General features: G+C 38.3%; 1 protein-coding gene across 3 annotated transcripts in view; it reads left to right on the top strand.

Moving 5' to 3' along the window:
• The window catches only part of cadm1b (cell adhesion molecule 1b), a 375,267-nt gene that overhangs the window by 274,932 nt on the left and 76,678 nt on the right, over positions 1 to 23,657 (top strand). For all 3 annotated transcript variants that reach the window (XM_057839778.1, XM_057839776.1, XM_057839777.1), the window contains 2 exons: positions 14,452 to 14,604; positions 21,451 to 21,588. In XM_057839778.1, coding sequence (XP_057695761.1) covers positions 14,452 to 14,604; positions 21,451 to 21,588 — 291 coding nt within the window. The remainder of the gene's footprint in view (positions 1 to 14,451; positions 14,605 to 21,450; positions 21,589 to 23,657) is intronic.

Genomic DNA, 23,657 nt, shown 5'->3' with positions numbered 1-23,657 from the left:
GTCTCCATCCACCGAACAGCATGCAATCACTACGCCAGCACCTATAATACGTGACCTTTGCTATGCCTGGTTTGCCACGAAAGGCTTATTGCAGCCGGGAACACATTCTCCCAGGGGGTTCCAGAATAGGCACCTTTCAAACTAAATTTCCCAGGCTTCCGGGGTCCTAGAATGTTAAGACGTTTGCCTACTTTTAAGAAAGCACCATATTTTATTTCTCCTAGGTCGTGAAAAAAATAAATAAATAAATACAAACATTGGGATGCTGCTCCCCATAGTTTGCACATGTCACGTGTTTTTTTTTTTAAATGGAAATGTGCTATATTGTGTAAATAACCCTTTCAATTTTTTTTAAATGTCTAAATGACAAGGTTTTCCTTTGTGAGGTATTAATTGTATTTTTTGCTTTGTGCCAGGTATCACAGTCCTTAATAATGAATAAATGTGATTATTTCACATTTAATTGAAACCACAATGACTGCACTGTCATTGTATTGACTTTAAATGATGAGAATGAACAGTTCAGTCTCGCACTTTTTAGCGACTACCATTTAATCAGTCATCTTAATAGGTCATTAGTTGGACCTCCTCATTATTTTCTAAGAAAAGGTTATCACAAGCTTTTATATAAAAAAAAAAAAAATACAGCCGTATTCCTACCCTACTTATGAATATATCCAGACATATTGGCTATGGAATGGTTTCAATAGTGGATTTCCATATAATTGAAAGGTCGGCCTCATTGGCCTTGAGCTCAGTTTCTGTCTTCATTACAGGCAACTCAATCAATCTTCAAAAAATGTAGAAGGATTTTGTACAAAAGCGAGTTTATAAAAAGCAGATTTTTTTTTGGGCAAGTGTTACAGCAGGATTCCCAGTTTTAGCTGTTCTTAACAGTGGGGGGGGTTTACATGTAAAGAAAGCTCATGCAGGGAAATTGTCCAATTTGAAGAGAGTGTTTCTTACTATTTTTACCACAAAAATCCCATGAGAACAATATAATGTGTCAGTATTGTTGTGCTCTTGTTAAAAAAATAAAGAGGCATTGTTTAGTTTTTATATTTTATACTTTAAAGTGTCTCTGATAGTATCACATTACTTGTGGGAGTCACATCGTTTGCAAATTAGGGAGCGCCTCGTAAGAAATAAGTGGGCTTTTTGGTCACCCATTACGTGAGCAGCTGGAAAGATGGTGCCACCGAGCCCGCCTTCTTTGCGTCGTATGTGTGCAAAACGTGATTTCCATCTGTCCTTGACGTTTGCCACTTTAGCACAAGTCATTAAGCTCAGGAAGCAGTCGAGATTAATATAAGATAATTCTCCACTGGGCCATAATGGGAATACTTTTGTGTCCTTGTCACTGTTCGATTTTACGATAATCTCTTAGATTAGGAGATTGAACGTTATGATTATGCATGAGCATATGGGCCTTGTCTACTTTTCACTTGTATGTTTTTTATCCGTTGCGCTTCTTTCACTCATTTTTGTCTGGGAAGCAAGCCAGCCTTCAAGGTGATAGAGAATATTTGCGTCTATACCGCATCCCAGCTGTTAGTTCGTAAGTTGCTCCTCATTTTCCAAACGTGTTGTGAGATTTGTAGAGCATATTTTAAAAGTATGCAGTACCGCTGACATTTTTCCTCCCTATCCTTTTGCGCGGAACCCCACAAAACAGGACTTCTGTACTTTTTGACATAGTGACAGTCCTATAATCTGATTGAAGCAGAACAAGTTTCTAAATAAATTCAAAAGACTACTATGGAGAAACGCTCAGAAACAATACGAAAGAATTTGGAAGCTCAAAGTCCTACAATTCTGCAATGACTCGCACAAAATATTTCAAGGAAAAATGAATTAGTTTTACCTCCAGTGTTGTTAATGTTAGTTACAGTAGCTAGTAAATTACTTAGTAAATTACTTCTCCCAAAAAGTAATTGAGTTAGTAACTCACTTAACACATTGTAAGAATAATTCGTTTCTCAGCAAAGTAACTGACGTTACTTTTCATGTTCTACACATTATTACATTCCCGTATTTTTCAGACTATAAGTCGCAGTTTTTTCATAGATTGGCTGGGGGTGCGACTTATACTCAGGAGCGACTTATGTTTGAAATTATTAACACATTATAATATCATTTCACATGTTATTTTGGTGTTTTGGAGTGACACTGATGGTTTGATAAACTTGTTAGCGTGTTCTTTATGCTATAGTTATCTGAGTAACTCTTAAAAGGCGTTCTGCCTTTGGCAATGTGTGTTCAATTGACTTTTTTATATTGAAATGCATGCTTTTAGTTTGTAGAGCTTTCAGGCCCACGTGGGGGCGCACTCACACTTGTTTACGTGAAGAAGAAGAAGCTCACATGCCAGAAGGAGACGGACAGCTATGCAGCATCTCTGAGCGAGTGGGCGAGAGAGAGTGAGAGAGAGAGAGAGAGAGAGAGAGACACACTGCTGCGGCCCGACGTGAATTGTTTATGCTTTTAAAATATCTCTACAGAGGCAACGCCTGTGTGTATCATCTTTTCTGTTGTTCTTGTGTGTTTTCCTCCCGTGATCGGACACTTAGAGCCAGTTGTGTGGTTGTTTGAATGATGTACTAATGCTTGCGAACGCATGCTAACCGTTTGTGTCATTGCTGTAATAACCCCTAATTATCATTTATTTACGTTGAAGCGAACCTGTTTGGTATCGAGAACGAAATTGATTCAGCAAATTATACGGACGTCCAGCATCGTCATTTGGGAGTTTAGCTCGCTGTATAGCCAGGACCGAGCCGTAGAGTCCTGATGAGGACAGTATATTCGCATTTCGTTGTTCATGCATCATGTAACATCGTACTCTACAATTATTCAGCATGTTGTTTTCTATTGTATTTATATATTAAATTGCCTTTCAAAATGATATATCTGTTCTATGTGTTGGATTTTATCTAGTAAATTTCCCCCAAAAATGCGACTTATACTCCGGTGCGACTTATATGTTTTTTTCCTCTTCGTTGGGCATTTTATAGCTGGTGCGACGTATACTCAGGTGCGACTTATAGTCGGAAAAATACGGTAAACATTCTGTAACATCTTTAACATCAAAGATGTTTATATTTTCTGATTGAAGAATATAAACACTATATACAGAATTTTAGAACATTTGGGATTTATTTGGATAAAATACATTAGTCTGTTAAGAAAACACCAGTGAAGCTGACCGTTAACCAGTGCAAATGTCAAACTGTATGTTAGACCTACTGCACAATAAGCAGAACACTATCCTTGACTGTTCCGTAAAGTAACAATATTAAATATTGAAAATAATAAATACCCAAAAATGGTAAACTTTGGTAAAAGGACTTTTACTTACCTTTAATTTCAATGAGCGAGAGGTAGTGCTAGTACTAAATAGGGCACCATCATGTTCGCAACGGCGTCAGATGGGCTTTCTCTCGCTGTCCTCGATAATTCCAAAAGCATATCTTAAAGATGCTGCAGTTATAAAGTTCGTCGTTAGATCTAGGCGAGCTCGGCGAACCACCGTCTGTCCCTGCCTCTGCCTCTCGTCTGCCCCCGGGAGTCAAGCCGTCTATCATCAAAGTAAAACGCACATAGTCTCGATATACTATGTCCATCGACGTGAAAGTCGTCTTCCTTTGCCTAACAGCGTTTTCCAGCTATAAACAAAGGAACAAAAACTTGTAACACCTGGATTTATGCAGTGCTATCAAACACATACTGATTAGCAACAGGCTAGCAGCAGCAGTAGTTGTAGTAAAAAATATTAAACTTCATAATTACAATCATCATCTTAATAACAATAGCAAAGGCAACAAGTCACTTCATGTGGCAGATTTGATTTTTTCGTATTTTTGGAGCACATACCTTCCATATGACAGCGTTAGACACGAACGGCCGTGACCCGCAGGACTGCCTGCAGTTTAGACATCTCCTTCTCTCCGGTATTACGAGCACCCATGGTTTGTAGTGCGGAGCATTGAGGCACTGGCTTGGTTCTACATCCGCCTTCATAAAGACAAAATTCCCGTGTTCGTGAATGAGGACAAATTTAACTTTTTGGGTGTGCAACTAGTACTGGAATGCCTCGGAGCTTCCTAATGGCGTTTCCATCGACTGCCGTAGAGTCCATAAAATATGATATATTTTACTTGTGGTCACCCTCGGCCACTTCTTGATGTTGTCTTCCCATGTCGAGATTGCATTTCCAAATCGTGATTTTTGAGGGTTTTTAGTGAGTGATGCCACTCCAGCGCCATTGAAGTCAATGGTAAGAAAATTGGAAACGGAAGTGGTAGGCAGACATAAGGAAGTAGCGCGGAAGTACCTCGGAAAGTTGTCTATAAGAGGCAATATTTTCCTTTTGAGGCGTATCGTAACCTGAAAATTCCTTTTGTAGAGTTGTTTGTAACTAGAGGCACCAGTGTATAAATTTCACAGATAAACTAAAAAGTCCTCTAAATTGAAAATAAATGGGCCTTATTAATTCAGTCTTTTTAAAACTGGTTTGTAAGCAATTCTCTTTATCAGGCTGTTTACATTTTGACATTATGTGATGAAGAAAAACTAACAACACAACCTTAACAGAGTGTTATGAGTAGGTCGCAGTTGAGCTACAGAGAAACTGGACACAGAAAAGTGGACGTGGACATCTATTTTATTTATATAAATCGAGGAAAAAAACAAGATTTGTCAAGATGTAATAAGCTTTGAAATGAAAGTGCTGGGCGGTAGTGCTATTCGAGCATCTGTTTCTCCCCAAGGATCATGCTCCTTAGCCCACAAACTCAAATATTTGCAGTTGTTAGCTGTCAAACATGGTGGCTGAACACAGTGAAAGAAGGTGTTATACATGTCAGTAAGCGGCAGTGACATGTAGGCCACCCTAGAAGACAAACACCTACCGTCATTGCCTTTTCCTCATATCAATAAAGAGCAAATAAACACATCTATAGTGCCGTGAGTGAATAAAAATTACCTTACAGGTTGACGCTGGGACAGTCTTGTGGAGACGAAGCATTTATTCGGCGAGATCTATGCAAAATGACATGCAATTTGGCAAAGCTGACATCTGTGATGGGAAAAATGAGGGTTTATGCAAGGGTCTTTGTGGATGAGGCAATGTTACACTGTTATTTATGCACTGCAGCGTGCATCTGGAGGCAACTGACTTTGAAAAGGTGGATTTTAAATGCCTTGAAAATCTATTCCCCATCATGTTTCAAATGTAGCCACCAAGTAAGTCAATCAAAAGATGGACAGACGGGCAGGCAGGCGGGTGGGTTGATGAGTGGTTGATGATGATGTAGGTAGATTGTTTAAAAGAAAAAAACTATAAGTCACACCTGAGTATAAGTTGCTCCAGCCAAAAAATGTGCAATGAGGAAGAAAAAAACAGATATAAGTCGCACCAGGGTATAAATCGTATTGTGGGGGGGGGGGCAGACATGCTATCTTGAAAGGCAATTTAAATTACAAATGGTGAACAACAGGCAGAATAAGGGTACAGTATGCTCACACTATATGACATATAAACATATTTCACTACTTGCAGCTTGTAATGTGCAGAATATGATTTTCTTTACGGTGCCATTTTGTTCAGCCCTTCTTAGATGTCTTATTTGTTTTTATAAGTTACCACAAATGTTGAAACACAGGCCTTAAGCGCCCTCTTGCGATTAAGTGTGAAAATAACATGTGAAATGATATACAGTAGGGCAAATACAGTGCCTTGCAAAAGTATTCGGCCCCCTTGAACCTTGCAACATTTCGCCACATTTCAGGCTTCAAACATAAAGATGTAAAATTTTAATTTTTTGTCAAGAATCAACAACAAGTGGGACACAATCGTGAAGTTGAACAAAATTTATTAGATAATTTAAACTTTTTTAACAAATAAAAAACTGAAAAGTGGGGCGTGCAATATTATTCGGCCCCCTTGTGTTAATACTTTGTAGCGCCACCTTTTGCAGCAATTACAGCTGCAAGTCGCTTGGGGTATGTTTCTATCAGTTTTGCACATCGAGAGACTGACATTCTTGCCAATTCTTCCTTGCAAAACAGCTCGAACTCAGTGAGGTTGGATGGAGAGTGTTTGTGAACAGCAGTCTTCAGCTCTTTCCACAGATTCTCGATTGGATTCAGGTCTGGACTTTGACTTGGCCATTCTAACACCTGGATACGTTTATTTTTGAACCATTCCATTGTAGATTTGGCTTTATGTTTTGAATCATTGTCCTGTTGGAAGATAAATCTCCGTCCCAGTCTCAGGTCTTGTGCAGATACCAACAGGTTTTCTTCCAGAATGTTCCTGTATTTGGCTGCATCCATCTTCCCGTCAATTTTAACCATCTTCCCTGTCCCTGCTGAAGAAAAGCAGGCCCAAACCATGATGCTGCCACCACCATGTTTGACAGTGGGGATGGTGTGTTCAGGGTGATGAGTAGTGTTGCTTTTACGCCAAACATATCATTTTGCATTGTGGCCAAAAAGTTCAATTTTGGTTTCATCTGACCAGAGCACCTTCTTCCACATGTTTGGTGTGTCCCCCAGGTGGCTTGTGGCAAACTTTAAATTGGACTTTTTATGGATATCTTTGAGAAATGGCTTTCTTCTTGCCACTCTTCCATAAAGGCCAGATTTGTGCAGTGTACGACTGATTGTTGTCCTATGGACAGACTCTCCCACCTCAGCTGTAGATCTCTGCAGTTCATCCAGAGTGATCATGGGCCTCTTGGCTGCATCTCTGATCAGTTTTCTCCTTGTTTGAGAAGAAAGTTTGGAAGGACGGCCGGGTCTTGGTAGATTTGCAGTGGTATGATGCTCCTTCCATTTCAATATGATGGCTTGCACAGTGCTCTTTGAGATGTTTAAAGCTTGGGAAATCTTTTTGTATCCAAATCCGGCTTTAAACTTCTCCACAACAGTATCTCGGACCTGCCTGGTGTGTTCCTTGGTTTTCATAATGCTCTCTGCACTTTAAACAGAACCCTGAGACTATCACAGAGCAGGTGCATTTATACGGAGACTTGATTACACACAGGTGGATTCTATTTATCATCATCGGTCATTTAGGACAACATTGGATCATTCAGAGATCCTCACTGAACTTCTGGAGTGAGTTTGCTGCACTGAAAGTAAAGGGGCTGAATAATATTGCACACCCCACTTTTCAGTTTTTTATTTGTTAAAAAAGTTTAAATTATCCAATAAATGTTGTTCCATTTCACGATTGTGTCCCACTTGTTGTTGATTCTTGACAAAAAAATTAAATTTCATATCTTTATGTTTGAAGCCTGAAATGTGGCGAAAGGTTGCAAGATTCAAGGGGGCCGAATACTTTTGCAAGGCACTGTAAATACTTAGTCAATCCCTAATTGTGCAAGTTCACCCAATTGAAAATATTTGAGAGGCCCGTAATTGTTAACATGGGAAAACCTCAACCTTGAGAGACAGAATGTGGAAAAAAAAAAACAGAAAATCACATTGTTTGATTTTTAAAGAATTCATTTGCAAATCATGGTGGAAAATAAATATTTGGTCAGTACCAAAAGTCCATCTCAATACTTTGTTATGTACCCTTTGTTGGCAATAACGGAACCCAAACGTTTTCTCTAACTCTTCACAAGCTTTTTACACACTGTTGCTGGTATTTTGGCCCATTCGTCCATGCAGATCTCCTCTAGAGCGGTGATGTTTTGGGGCTCAACACGGACTTTCAACTCCCTCCACTGATTTTCTATGGTGTTGAGATCTGGAGACTGGCTAGGCCACTCCAGGACCTTGAAATGCTTCTTACGAAGCCACTCCTTTGTTGCCCTGGCTGTGTGCTTGGGGTCATTGTCATGCTGAAAGACCCAGCCACGTCTCATCTTGAATGCCCTTGCTGATGGAAGGAAATTTTCACTCAAAATTTCTCGATACATGGCCCCATTCATTCTTTCCTTTACACAGATCAGTCGCCCTGGTCCCTTTGCAGAAAAACAGCCCCAAAGCATGATATTTCCACCCCCATGCTTCACAGTGGGTATGATGTTCTTCGGATGCAATTCAGTATTCTTTCTCCTCCAAACACGAGAACCTGTGTTTCTACCAAAAAAGTTCTATTTTGGTTTCATCTGACCACAACACATTCTCCCAGTCCTCTTCTGGATCATCCAAATGCTCTCTAGCGAACCGCAGACGGGCCTGGACGTGTACTAGCTTCAACAGGGGGACACGTCTGGCAGTGCAGGATTTGAGTCCCTGGTGGCGCATTGTGTTACTGATAGTAGCCTCTGTTACTGTGTCCCAGCTCTCTTTAGGTCATTCACTAGTTTCCCCCTGTGGTTCTGGGATTTTTGCTCACCATTCTCGTTATCATTTTGACGCCACGGGGTGAGATCTTGCATGGAGCCCCAGATTGAGGGAGATTATCCGTGGTCTTGTTTGTCTTCCATTTTCAAATAATTGCTCCCACAGTTGATTTCTTTACACCAAGCGTTTTACCTATTGCAAATTCAATCTTCCCAGCTTGGTGCAGGTCTACAATTTTGTCTCTGGTATCCTTCGACAGCTCTTTGGTCTGGGCCATAGTGGAGTTTGGAGTGACTGACTGAGGTTGTGGATAGGTGTCTTTTATACCGATAATGAGTTAAAACAGGTTCCATTAATACAGGTAACCAATGGAGCCTCATTAGACCTCGTTAGAAGAAGCTAGACCTCTTTGACAGCCAGAAATCTTGCTTGTTTGTAGGTGACCAAATACATATTTTCCACTCTAATTTAGAAATAAATTCTTTAAAAATCAAACAATTTGATTTTCTTGGGGGGGGGGGGGGGGGATTCCACATTCTGTGTCTCATGGTTGAGATTTACCCATGTTGACAATTACAGGCCTCTAATCTTTTCAAGTAGGAGAACCTGCACAATTGGTGGTTGACTAAATACTTATTTGCCCCACTGTAATAATGTGTTAATAATTTTACACATGTCACACCCCCTGCCAAACTATGAAAAAAAAATGTGACTTATAGTATGAACAATATGGTAAATAGAATTCCTCTCCAAGATTCCAGATGTTGTATAAACATTTAACAGTTGCTATTAGATTAAAATTGAGGATGATTTTTTTTAAGGACTGATTCAAGTTTCAAGTTCTACCTACCTGACAAGTAGTCTCTGCTCAATTGCTAATGTCACAATACTCCCTGCTAGCCCTTTATTCTGCATATGATTATTTCATGTTCTCACACCCCCAGGTAGCAGGAACATTAAAGTTTGAAGAACACTTTTGAGGCACAAGTTTGAAGCACTTTTACCTCTAGCCACGCTGCGTTGTTTGTGTTGTTTAATCTCCACCAGGCATCTCGGGGGTGTCAGGATTCCCCTCCCTAACAGGTGTTGTGACTCTCCAACTTACATGAGCGCCATTGTTCCCCTCTGAGTCCTCAACGAGAGCTCTCAAATTATATCGGGGGAAGGGATGAGATTTCATGTTGATGCTGCCCCGAGACCTTGAGTAATGATCATGATAATAACTGCCAAGCCTGATGGGAATACAAAAACGTCCCTGCGCTTTAAGCGTGCACTCAGTTATCTCTACAGAGAACATGATAAAGGAGGTGAGGTCAGAATATCAAATGGAGTCCCCTCTGATCAAATCAGCCAAAGATGTTTATGCAAAAGAGCACATTGGGATGAAAAGATGGCTTCAACTGAGCATGAATACGTTAACAAGAATGTAATTCATCCGTACAGATATTAGCCTGCTATCACTGGATTGCATACTCAGAGCTGGGATTTGGGCATGTCCATAATACTGTAAAAAAAACACAAATTATATCCAATTGCGTACCGCACGTAACACATCACCTTTGCTCATTAATATTCATGACGTTACCAACTGTTGCTACGGGGGTCAAGCTCGCGTTTGTCCCTCATGCTAGATGCATGTAAATAGTGTACGAACGAAATGTTTACTGAGCTAAACCTACCAATTCTGTCAGAAAATGATGTCGCTGGTGCCAGATTCACTGGTAAAGATGTGGGAAAACATACAAATGTTCAGTTAAAGAGATGGCTTGAGTGCCGAGGGCTTAAAAATAGCTGACCTTATCCAGAGGTAGCTTTTTTTATCGACACCTTTTTCTTGTGTGCATTGCCTTACGACACTGACAATGACATTCTCTTGTTTCAACAAGCGAATCTTTACCACCATATGCCCTGTCTTTCTTATATATTGTATCTTCTGGCTGTCTTACCTCTCTGACCGTTCTTGGGGGTAATTTAAATTGCTATTTTTGTGTAGCGAACGTAAACGCAGTGGCAGCCAAGGAACACTTTTAATTTTTTCATTAATAAAAGAATCTTTATTCTATTAATTTGTTCACACTCCCCCCTTACTAAGGTTGTTTCTTTACAACAGAAAAGGTAAAGCTATTGAATCTAGAGCCTACCTGTAGGCACGAACAGGCTTATTTCAAAAAGAACAAGACCAAACATGGCTAATTTATTTAAATATCCATATTTTAGAAAAACAGGCCTACATGACTGCTGTGATATATAAATAAAATTTCGATTTTTTTTCCAGGTCTTTCATTGTCAGACAGAAACACCACGCTAAAAATAAGTAAAAATATCAAAATTGCTTACCTCTTCGGGGCAGGCAATGGATCAGGATTGTCGGTCTGTAGGACCATGGCCCCCAACAAAATGTTTACTGCTTATGAAGGTGGATGGCTTTACCTTGCTGGCGTTAAACTGGTCTTTTTGACGTCCGCACAAGTTGATCCATTGTTCACATTTTTTCCCTTTGAGTTTTTGGCTTCGGGAAACTTATGAAGAATACATCCTTCCTATGTGGACAGTCGTAATGTCTAGAGTCGTTTCTACAAGCTCCATAGCAGCAGTGTTTACTCGGCATGTTCTTTTTTGAAAGAGCACCGGCAGAAAACAAGCAGTACTAGTATGGGTTGTATGCGAGCGCGCATCTATGTTGACCCTCTTCCGGTTTACGATGGGGACGTCACGCAGCCTTGCGGTCTAAAAATAGCATTCGTGCGGTATGCTATTGATGACCTGGGCATTTATTCAGTGTATTTGTTTAGTGTGAGTCGCATGCAATCCCTCCTACCCTTCATCTCACTTATCCTGCAGCACATGCTTGATGCACTCACTTCTCCCCCTCCTCTCTCCTTGTTTTACTTGTGAAATGTACCGTATGCACTATTTCTCACATTTGCCATGTTTTATGCACAAAAGCATGTACGCTTCCTCCTTTTTTTTTCTTTTATACTTGTGTTGCTTTTTTCTGCTTACCACCCTGCTAAAAATTGCAAATATATATAATATACTGGATGCTTTTCATACCTGCAATCCTCTCAATTTATGTTACCTCTCATGCTTTTTACAATCATTTTCACTCCTCCTCACACTCACCACAGTTTACCTGTGACTTGTGCCATATTCCCTTACTCTTGCTCTGAAACATTATATTGAGTGTAATCTGTGCCACTTCCAGCATTTAAAAAAATAATCTTGAATAATTCACTGTATGCACTCTAATATGGGAAAACTGTCTTTATAATTTAATGTTATTTATATATGGCGGAAAACACAGACAAGACTGAAAAATCAGTTTCTGCTCTTGCACCCCTCTTTAAAATAAACTGCTGTATTTTAAGCCAAAAAAAACTGTTGTGTTCAATAGGACAATATGTTTATATGTTGCCATAGCAGATTCATAATGCATTAAGCCCCAGAACTATTTTTAATTTGTCCGTTTTACCCTGAAAACCCCCGTTTACAGACGTCACGCAACCGCTTGTGTTTCAACCCAGCCATAAAACGAAGGTTATTAATTATATTTATTATTCAAAATGTCTTTCGTTTGTTGCTTAGAATCATTAATTGATGTCTCATATTTCGTTTGGTAAAAAAAAAAAAAAAAAAGACTTAAAAAAATTATTCACTCGCATATTTTAAACTTTTAAACAAATTATGTCACAATGACAAAAATGGTGTCTGTAAAAAAGTCACGGATATCTACCTCATAACTATCGCTTAATTGGATTTTTTCTTAGTCGCATTTTAGATATTTGACAGACAATATTTTAGATGATAAATAATCGATCCAAACAAAGAAAAATTGAAAAAAAAAATTTTTTAAGGGTAAATATATTAAAAGAAAAATTTAACCACTCCTTGCTGTCTGCGATTTCTGCATCGCGATCCTTGTTATATTAACATTTTTCACCCTTAAAATCCCCCCAAAAATTCAGCTGTGGCCATTCACAGCTGTGTCTAGACATCAGTGATACATGCTACATGGAGTTTTTGGATAAAAACAAGGCAGGTAAGCGATAATATTTCGTTAAAGTCATGGCGTCTGTAATTCTGCTCTCGCCTCCAGTTAGGGTTTTGCTGTTTAAATTTTTTTTAATTTTTTTTAACGATGCCCTCCTGTTCAAAATTTTTTTCCCCCAGAAAATTGAGATTTTAACCTTTCCAATGATGTATCACACATGTACATATGCTCAATTTTGAAATTTGGCCAAATTGGGGGCCGCCATACAGTGTATGTATATATATATATACAGTATATATATATATATATATATATATATATATATATATATATATATATATATATATATATATATATATATATATATATATATATTAGGGCTGTCAAACGATTACAATTTTTAATCGAGTTAATTACAGCTTAAAAATTAATTAATCGTAATTAATCGCAATTAATCGCAATTCAAACCATCTCTAAAATATGCCATATTTTTCTGTAAATTATTGTTGGAATGGAAAGATAAGACACAAGACGGATATATACATACAACATACTGTACATAAGTGCTGTATTTGTTTATTATAACAATAAATCCACAAATGGCATTATTAACATTCTTTCTGTTTAAGTGATCCACGGATAGTAAGACTTGTAGTTCATAAAAGATAAATGTTATTGTTACAAGTTATAGTAATTTTATATTAAAACCCTCTTCATATTTTCGTGTAAATAAAATTTGTACAATTTTCAATCAAAAGTAGAGTTAATATACTAATAAGAAAAATAACAATAACAATAATAAGAATTGAGTGACCAAACTCTGAGTAATGCCAGTTCACTTTGCATTGTTGTTTAGCTGTGTGAGAATAGGGCCTCATTACTACAGACTGAAGTGCTTTTCTTTTTGTGAACATTATTTTTTTTTGAGAGACAGCAATATTAGTTTTGTTGTGCTTTCACTAAATGATACTTCTGTTTGTTGTGAAGGAGTTGCAGAAGCTTATGCCAATAAACGGCGCAGCCCAAAGAACGCTTGTGTCCACTCGCCTTTACAACAGATATATCTCTGTGCATATCTTACCCAAAATACAACAAGAGACACATAATTGCCACTAAAAGAAAGCAAACTTACCGAAATATGTGTGGAGCACAAAGCAACAGCATAAACGTCTCACAACTACTAATTCTCCCACTATTAGAAGAAATAACATTAGTATGGAACGGCGCTGCGCTGCCCCCAAGCGGCCGGTGGAATTCTCTTCACTCTTAATGTCCATAAACGGCGTCATATAAATCTGTTTGAGGCAATGCGAGAGCGGCTCATTCAGTGCATGCGTTAATTGCGTCAAATATTTTAACGTGATTAATTTTAAAAATTAATTAACGCCCGTTAATGCGATAATTTTGACAGCCCTAATATATATATATATATATATATATATATATATATATATATATATATATATATATATATATATATATATATATGTGTGTGTGAGCTACTCCTTTTATGTTTTTTCTATTCACTAACTTTACATTCAAGTGCAACAATAATGACCCAGTCTGTGTATGATTTTCTTAGATTAGCCAGTTTTGGTGGTCAAACTAGCCTTTTTCATGCTCCTGATTGTCTAAGATTACAAATATAAACTTGATTAGATTGTCACAGTTTATGAATGCTTTTTTATGTGGACTGAAATTCAAGAATAAAACAATAATAAAAAAAAAAATTGCTGAAATTTTGCCTTCGTTTATTCTGTAATACATTCAGTGTTTTTCAATGGTAGCGTAACGCATCCATCCTTGACAAGGAGTAGCAGGCTGGTTTAAGAGTTGCTGGCTTGTTAGGAGTCCTCATGAGCACTCCTCACACTCTCCTGTCTTAGCGAGTGCTCCGCCAACTGTGAAGCTACTTTATAAATCAACTTGTTATGAATTACTTTGAAGCCCACTTTTCTTTGACTCAATTAAGGAGAAAGCCCACAAAGCTCCTTTCCCTCCTCTATATCTCTCTTGCTCCACCTGCCTCCTTTTTCTTCCTCCATCCTCACACTAATTCTCACCCTTCCATTTCCTACTTTCACTTTTTTTTTCTGCACTTTTCCGTCTTGTTGGTGCTCAGCTCCTTCATTGTCTGACCTGTACACCCCTCCCCGCAGCCCTGAAGGACAGCCGGTTCCAGCTGGTGAATTTCTCTGACAATGAGCTGCGGGTGTCTCTGTCCAATGTGTCACTCTCCGACGAGGGCCGCTACGTGTGCCAGCTCTACACTGACCCCCCTCAGGAGGCTTACGCGGACATCATTGTACTCGGTAGGTTTGATGCAGGTATGCCTCGCTTCCTCATCAAATCTAAAGTATGCACTCCCACCAATTGCTGTTTTTATTTTACTGGTGATAGCCAGCATTTTGCATTAACACACTCCACCCCTACTCCTCGATTCATACACAACCCCTAACAAAAAGTATGGAATCACCAGTCTCGGACGAGCACTCACTCAGACATTTTATCATGTAGAACAAACTCAGATAAAAAGCTTGAAAAAATAATGAATTAGTTCCAAAGTGCAACTCTTTAGCATTCAGAAACACTAAAAGAAATGAATAAAAAACATTGTAGTGGTCAGTAAATGTTACTTTTATAGAGCAAATGCAGGGAAATATATATGGTATCACTCCATTCTGAGGAAAAGATATGGAATCATGAGAAACAAAGAAATAACAATCAAAACATATCTCTAGTATTTAGTAACACCACCTCTGGCTTTTATGACAGCTCTCTGAGGCACGGACTTGATGAGGATTCTTCATCAATTTGGTGCCAACTCTCTTTGAATGCAGTTGCCTGATCATCCTTGCAGGTCGGAGCCTTGCTGTGGACCATTTTTTTCATTTTCCACCACAGGTTTTCAATAGGGTAAGATCTGGGCTATTTGCAGTCCAGTCTTCCTCCAAGGAATGCTTTAAAGGTTTTAGCTCTGTGGCATGATGCATTGTCATCTTGGAAAATGACAAACATATTTTCAATTGAAGGGACAAGAAAGCTGTCTAAAATTACAATGTATGCCATCTCCCCAGTGCCTTTGCCTGACATGTAGTCCCATATCATCAAGGACTGAGGGAATTTTGATGTTTTCTTCAGGCAGTCATCTTTGTAAATCTCAATGGAACAGCACCAAACCGAAGTTCCAGCATTATCACCTTGTCAAGAGTCAAGAATCTGCATTGGACAAGGTGACTCCTTGTCAAGAGTCAAGAATCTGCATTGGACAAGGTGATGATGCTGGAACTTTGGTTTGGTGCTGTTCCAGAGAGCTTCCCTCAATCATGTGAAAAAATTAGGAATACCCTTTAAATATTCAGTTCTTTATTAGGAAATGTTCACGTATCAATGTCTGATCTTGTTTTTCTTTATCTCTGGAAAAGAAAGTGCAAATTTAATTGCAGGTAAACAACAAAAAATAACACTGTTTTACTAATTAAACCAAATATATTTAAAAAAAATACATATTCTCTCTGAGGAAAAAGTTGGGACACCCACCACATAATAGCTAGTGTTACCCCCTGTGGCTGAAATAACTTCAGTGGGATGCTAGTTGTAGCCATCTAACAGTCTTTGACATCGGTCTGAAGAAAGTTTGCCCCACTCCTCAACGCAGAATACTTTCAGCTGTGAGATGTTTGAGGGGTTTCTTGCATGTACAGCCCGATCCAAGTCACCCCAAAGCATATCAATGGGATTAAGATCTGGGCTTTGACTCGTTCCTTCCAGGACTCTCCATTTCTTCCTTTTAAGCCAGTCTTTGTTGGATTTACAGGTATGTTTTGGGTCATCGTCATGTTGTAGGGTCCAGTTTCGCTTCAGCTTTAATTTTTTCACAGATGATCTCACATATTCCTCAAGCACCCTCTGATACACGATAGAATTCATGGCGGATTCTATGATGGTGAGCTGGCCAGGTCCTGCTGTAGCAAAGCATCCCAAAACCTTGACACTTCCACCTTCATGCTTCACATTTGGTATGAGGTTCTTTTCTTGGAATGCTGTATTGGGTTTACGCTAAACATGTCCTCTGTTTTGGTGTCCAAATAATTCAATTTTAGAGTCATCTGTCCAAAGAAAATTATTCCAGAAGTTTTGGACTTTGTTACATTCACTCTGGCAAACTTCAGTCTGGCCTTCATGTTCTTCTTGGAGAGCAAAGGTTTCCTCCTTGCACATCTCCCATAAAGGTTAAACTTGTAAAGTCTCATTCTGATTGTTGAGGCATGCACTTTCACATCAACAGTAGCAAGAGCCTGCTGTAGGTCCCATGATGACATTTTAGAGATTTTGCAGACTTCTTTTAGCATCTTGCGGTCTGCTCTTGAGGTGAACTTGCTTGGACGGCCGAACATGAGCAGGTTGACAGTTGTTTTGAATGTCCTCCACTTGTAGACTATTTTCCGGACAGTGGAATGGCTGATTTTATATTCTTTTGAGATCTTTTGAAATCCCTTACCAGACTCATAAGCTTCTACAATTATTCTTTTGAGATCTTTTGAAATCCCTCATAAGCGTCTACAATCTTCTTCCTGAAGGCATCAGACCGCTCCTTTGATCTCACCATGGTGTTTACTCTCATTTCAACAGTCAGGGACACACCAAACTAAATATGAGGTTTAAATAAGAAAAGTCTTCTTCAAAAAACTGGGTGATTATATTCTAATCATGTGCACCTGATAATATACCCCTGTGTGTCATTTTAACCATTTTAAGTGGGACTGAATGTGGGGGTGTCCTAATTTATTCCTCAACAGAAATTGCATTAATTTAAAATTACATTTTACAGAAAGTTATCAAAAATCTTTTTGAGTTTTAATTGTTTAGTTCTATTACTTGAATCTCTCAAGATTATTAAAATTGATATTAATTATCCATATGACCAAATATGTTAGAGAACACACAGGTTCCCATAGGGTGTCCTAATTTTTTCACAAGTACATCTTCCCTCACGTACTGTATTTTACAGACTATAAGTCGCAGTTTTGTCATTGTCTCGCTGGGCCTGCGACGTATGCTCAAGTATAACTTATGTCTAGTTTTTTTCTGGGGATGTCCCGATCGCATATTTTTGGACCGAAGTCCGAGTCCAAGTTACCTGATTTTGAGAATCAGCCTCCCAATACCCCCCAAAAAAGGTTGTTTTTTTTTCTTTACCATTCTGCCATTTCATTTCTGGATTATTTTGTTACTTTTTAGCCCTTAAAAAATAAAAAAAAATAGTGCTGTCAAATTTATCACATTAACGGGCGGTAATTTATTGTTTTTATTAATCAGGTTAAAATATTTGACACATTTACAGAATAACCCGCTCAAGCACTGCCTCAAACTGATTACAATGACGCCGTTTTTGCACATTAAGAGCTAAAAGGCAGTGACATGCAAGTGGACACAGGCGTTCATTGGACCGCGTCTTTTATTGGCTTAAGCTTTGACGACTCTTTCACAACAAACATAATTATTATGGCGAGCAACGTGGGGAAGAATGACAAGAGATGATCTTATTCTTAACACGCTTTGTTGAAAACAATGCAGAACATATACCATTTGCAGCCACCGCTGACAATCAAGTTTGCCCAACTTCCTATCATGCATATGGACGGAAAAGTTAAGTCGCTACAGTATCATTTAGTGAAAGCACAACAAAGATAATATTTCCCTATCTCTCAAAAAAAAAATGTTCACAAAAAGAAAAGTGCTCAATGCAAAGAGAACTGACATTCCCAATCAAAATAGCTATGCAAAATACACATAAAACTTACTCAGACTTTGCCTTGGCTAGATCTGTAATTCATTTAAAACTCGCCATTGACACCTTGTGGTGTATTTCAATCACTACTTTACGTAGTTGAAGACACTGTGGTAGAACGGCAGGGAGCCCATGTGACGTCCCGTTCGGCGACGTCAACAATGGTGAGCTATTAGTTTATTTTTTGATTGAAAATTTTACAAATTATATTAAAACGAAAACATTAAGACGGGTTTAAATTAGGGCTGTCAAACAATTAAAATTTTTAATCGAGTTAATTACAGCTTAAAAATTAATTAATCGTAATTAATCGCAATTAATCGCAATTCAAACCATTTATGAAATACGCCATATTTTTCTGTAAATTATATATATATTCTGTAAAATAAATTGTTGGAATGGAAAGATAAGACACAAGATGGATATATACATTCAACATACGGTACATAAGGACTGTAGTGGGCATTTCACTCTACTGTCATTTAAATCTGTCTATGCTGTCCTCACTCCGAAGGGTCTACTGTACTTTTTCCAAAGCTAGACAGCTAGTGAACGACGCCATAATAATCAGACTTCTTTCCTTTTCATCTGATTTATTAATAAAATGGCCTCAAACCATTGTCCTCTTTAGACCGTCGTAAAACTACAAAAAAAAAGTACACAAGCATTGCATTAGCAACAACGTTAGCTTAGCACGCTATACAGGTTCACAAAACATAAACAAAAAGCGTCTCATACAAAAAATATAACATTTCGCTTACTAACATAATATGTACATTATTTACAACAACCATACTTACGGACAAATCTTGTCCAAGGATCATATAAGCACAACATTACAACGTAGGCGTGCAGCCATATTGAACTGGCAAGACAACAATAATCCATGTCGCAAAGCGACCACAAGAGTTCGCTGTTAGACAGCACAAAAAGCCTTGCTGTAAAACGTACCAAAAGGCAGAATACTGTCTGAGCGGGACATGTGCGTTAATTGCGCCAATATTTTAACGTGATTAATTTAAAAAATTAATTACCACGCGTTAACGCAATAATTTTGACAGCCCTAGTTTAAATATAAAATTACTATAACTTGCACTCACATTTATCTTTTAAGACCAACAAGTCTTTCTATCCGTGGATCCCTTTAATAGAAAGAATGTTAATAAATAAATCTTGTGGATTTATTGTTATAATAAACAAATACAGTACCTATATACAGTATGTTGAATGTATATGTCCGTCTTGTGTCTTATCTTTCCATTCCAACAATAATTTACAGAAAACTATGGCATATTTTAGAGATGGTTTGAATTGCGATTAATTACAATTAATTAATTCTTAAGCTCTGACTCTAACACTCTCTAACTCGATTAAAAATTTTAATCGTTTGACAGCCCTAAAAAAAAAATAAATAAATAAAAAAATACATAAGTGTACTGCCCAAAACAGTGCGTTTTCTTGTACAATGTTCTACAGCCAGCTGACATTGAATGTACTCCAATAAAACACAAGGCTTGGTGTTTTCTTATTTTTATATAAGTAATTCATTTAAGTTTGTGAAGCTGTAACAAAGAAACGTGCATGCATTCCACATGACAGTACAGTATAAAAATAACCGTTCATAGATGACGTTGTACTGAAACATATACCACTGCTTAAAAAAAACAACTACAAAAAACAGTTGGGAGTTCTTGAGTATTCTTTTCACCGAATACTTTTTTACTTGTACTTGAGTAAATTTTTTGGATGACCTCTTTTACTTTTTACTATTATTTTGAAGTAACGCTAGTCTTACCTGAGTAAAATGTTGTGCTACTCTCCCTATCTCTGCTTATTTCAATATATATACAGTATACACCTGAATATAAGTGGGAGGACCAGCCAAGCTATTAGAAAAAGCGCTATTTATAGTATAGTCTGGAAATTATGGTATATTGTTTATTCACTCATTCTTAAATTTGTATACACTCTCTCCCACCTGGCTTCTCTGTTTTCATAAGCTTTCCTGTAACATGTACCACACCCGCCGACCCTTTTTTTCTTTTCTTAATCTCACCCGCTGCATTATGGATAGTAGTCATCTTTGATCCTGTCATCTTTAGCAACCGAAACAAAATGTCAGCCAATTAGCGGCCCTCAGTGCGAAAAAAGGAGCAGATGCTCCAACCGATGGCGTCTGCTGCGTCGGTCTTGGCAGCTGTGTTGACTGTGTGAATTCCAGTGAATGTTGACTTGGCTGTTTCCAAATCATTCCCCTTTGAGAGTCAGCTGTGCCTTCACTGATTCTTTGCGGTAAAATTACTCTAGTTAAACTTTATTATACAAGTCGACATCCTGGTGGGATTGAAAGGAATTAGAAGTACTTTAAAGTAATTGCTTGTACAATTGAGGCTAACAGTAGCAGCAGTTCACCCCTAAGCTGAGGGTCGCATTGAAGAGTCCTTGGAATGAACTCCCCCACTGACTTTTGGCTTTCAAGCGACTAGAACTCAGCCTGATGACTAATTCGAGGAATAAGGGAAGAGTATCCTGCTTTTTATGCATAGAGATATTTGGCCTAATGTGACAAGAAGTTTTTTTTATTCTCCCCTTCATATTTAAATCTTGGTTTATTCATCCCTTTCTGTGAGTTCTTCTCCGGGGCTTAATGGGAAATGCAGCAAGCTTTTCAAACTTGTTTGGGCCACAAAGAAACATTTTAAAATTTACAATTAAAGTTTGTACGGGAAACTTCAGACAGAATATTATTCTTTCTTTTCACACATTAATAACATTACCGGTAATCAAGTTTAGAGGCCATTTTACAACATTTTGACTGAACGAAAACAACTGAATTTTTTCCTCACCTTTTTCACTCTGTAGTAGTCAGCAGTCGAACATGTTTTCTTTTTGCTAAAAATAGCAGTTTCTGACTAACAAACGGAGAAAATCAGGGTTTTGTGAAGGGAAAAAAAAGCAGAATCGGCACTTTGACACATTTTTGTTTTTGTCACAGATTTTAAAAACAACAACAACAAAAACAAAGACTGAGAGTAGCTTTTTGATGTCAAAATAATTGATTTCAATGTCAGTGTCTTTTTTAAATGTCGGATTTCATTGACGCTATAAACCTGTCTCAAACGTTCTATTACCAACCATAGCACATTTTATGTTTGCGCCTTACTTAATACACACTCCGTTCAAAATGCAAGATACAACTGCTCTTAACAAGTGATATGATTCAAAGGCCAAATTCAAAAAGTTCTACAAGTCATGTTGCTTGTGCAAATATTGGTCAGGTCGTCTGCACAACAGCAGCAATTTGTACCTGTTTTATGCCATCCATCCTGTGCACCCTCATAACTCGGACCATATCTTTGTATACCAGTCCCGCCGGGTAGCCCAATCATCGAGAGTCGTGAGGATGTGGTCAGCGAGGGCAACGAGACGGAGCTCACCTGCACGGCCAGCGGAAGCAAGCCAGCAGCCTCCATACGATGGATGAAAGGAGATGAGGAAATGACAGGTGGGTGCAAATTCAAGTTTCATTAGGATTTTTTTTTAAAGCCTTACCTCCCCAAAAGGCTTCATCTACCAACATATAGATAAAACATAGGAAGGGTGTTAGAAACAATCCATTCTGAGATATATCGTGATATTACATCACGCACTTCTCATGTAGATTCAAAGTCCATCTGTATTGATCCTCACACATGTGTTTTTGGTGGAAACAAACAATACGTGGGCGCACTTCTACTCTCATCCACTAGTTGGAAGCGCACAGCTGCCATTCCTTGCACTCTGCTGAAGTAACAACAACATCTCAAGAGCGTTATCCCCAGGGCTGCTGAAAGTGGGCCCGAACGGTCCGGAACACCGTTTTGGTGTAAGATGCTTTGATCCCGAAAATATGACAGCAACTGTCAAATCGCTATGCAAAAAAAAAAACTGCAAGGCTGCCACACACGCATGTCATCTCCAAAACGAAATAATTTACCAACATCAGATTTACACTCACAAGTGTTACCAACAAGCATAATAAAGTTCTTGTGTAGCGTAATCCTTTTCCAGCTATATTTATTATTTATTCATTCCTCGGACGGCATGGAGGTTTCCCAGCTGCTGCAGTTATCTGAGTCTGACAATGACGAGTCACATCAACGTGCGCATGCACGCACCAGCAAAGCAAGCCGCCCTCGACTCACTTGTCCGTTCAATTGGCTGACATACTGAAATGTGATCAGCAGAGATAGTTAGCTCTGATTTGTTCAAGTGCACATGTTTTCTAGAACAGCAAAAAAACGAAAAAGGATAAGAAGAATAAGTTTGTTGAATTGATTAGATAAAAAAGGGCAATGCAACTGAAAATTGATCAAATCTTTAAGAGCAAGAAAGAGTTGAGGAGGCTTATTTATTACATTTTATTTTATTTGCTCTGATTGGGAGCTTCAGAACATCTTACTTGTCAATGTACACTTTGTACTTATTTTTCTTCACTTATGTTATGCTACTTATTCATTTCCTTATAATTTAAAAAAGTCAATGTTTTCGCGATCTTCAAAATATATTCCATTTCCCTGTGCGTGGTATAAGTCATTTGTACTTATTTCTGTGAATGTATGTTACTTATATCTATATATATATATGTTTTTAAGTAAATGTTTACATTAACTTCAATTTTAATGCACATCCTATGTTCTTAAGTGGTTAAAATTGAGATTCTGCATTTATATGTGAAGAAATGAGCAAAAAAAAAATTACGAGATAGAGGTTGGGGTTACTGCTGTTTTTTATTTTGCAAATCAGTGACGGAAAATCTGTTGGTTTTTTTTTTCAGCTCCTAAAAAAAAAATTAATAAACAAATAGAAAAAAAAAATCTGGCTCCGTGGCGACCTTCATGTCAGGGAGTTCCGGCAGGAAATTCTAACCATTATCACTCCTGGTTATCCCTGTTGCCTTCTTTACACTATATTTTTGCGGGATTTGGCCAGGGAGCAAAAATGCAGATGGCGGGGATGGAAATACAGTATGTGATGGACCAAAGCACCTTTATAATTCAGAAATTTTAATGTCAGCCAATTGAACGGATAAATGAGTCCAGCCGTTTTGCTTTGCTGCGTGCATTAGCACATTGACGTGGCTCATCGTCAGACTCTGATAACTGCGGCAGCTGGGGAAACCTCCATGCCGTCCGTGGAATAAAATCAATAATAAATATTGGTGGAAACGGATTACGCTACGCAAGCACTTTATTATGCTTGTTGTTAACACTTGTGTTTTTAAATCTGACGTTGTTAGATTGTTTTCTTCTTGGAGCTGAAATGCATGTGTGGCAGCTTGACATTTTTTTTTTTACATAGCATTTTGACAGTTGATGTCTTATTTTTGGAATCAAAGCACCGTTTACCGGAACAGCATTCTGGCTCTGAATCTTACTACTGCGTTCTGGCCTTGAATCTTATACCGGAACTGCGTTCGTGACCGTTCTGGCCCACTTTCACCCCTGATTCTATGTTCTATTTTGCTTTCTTGCCCCTCACATCCTAAAGAAGGTTGAAATCACAGCAGCTGGGGGAGCAGCTTCCAACCTCCAC

The sequence above is a fragment of the Corythoichthys intestinalis genome, chromosome 6 (assembly GCF_030265065.1).
Source record: "Corythoichthys intestinalis isolate RoL2023-P3 chromosome 6, ASM3026506v1, whole genome shotgun sequence".
NCBI classification, from domain to species: domain Eukaryota; kingdom Metazoa; phylum Chordata; class Actinopteri; order Syngnathiformes; family Syngnathidae; genus Corythoichthys; species Corythoichthys intestinalis.
The sequence above is the reverse complement of the archived record's forward strand: the minus strand, read 5'-3'. Positions and strand labels throughout refer to the sequence as shown.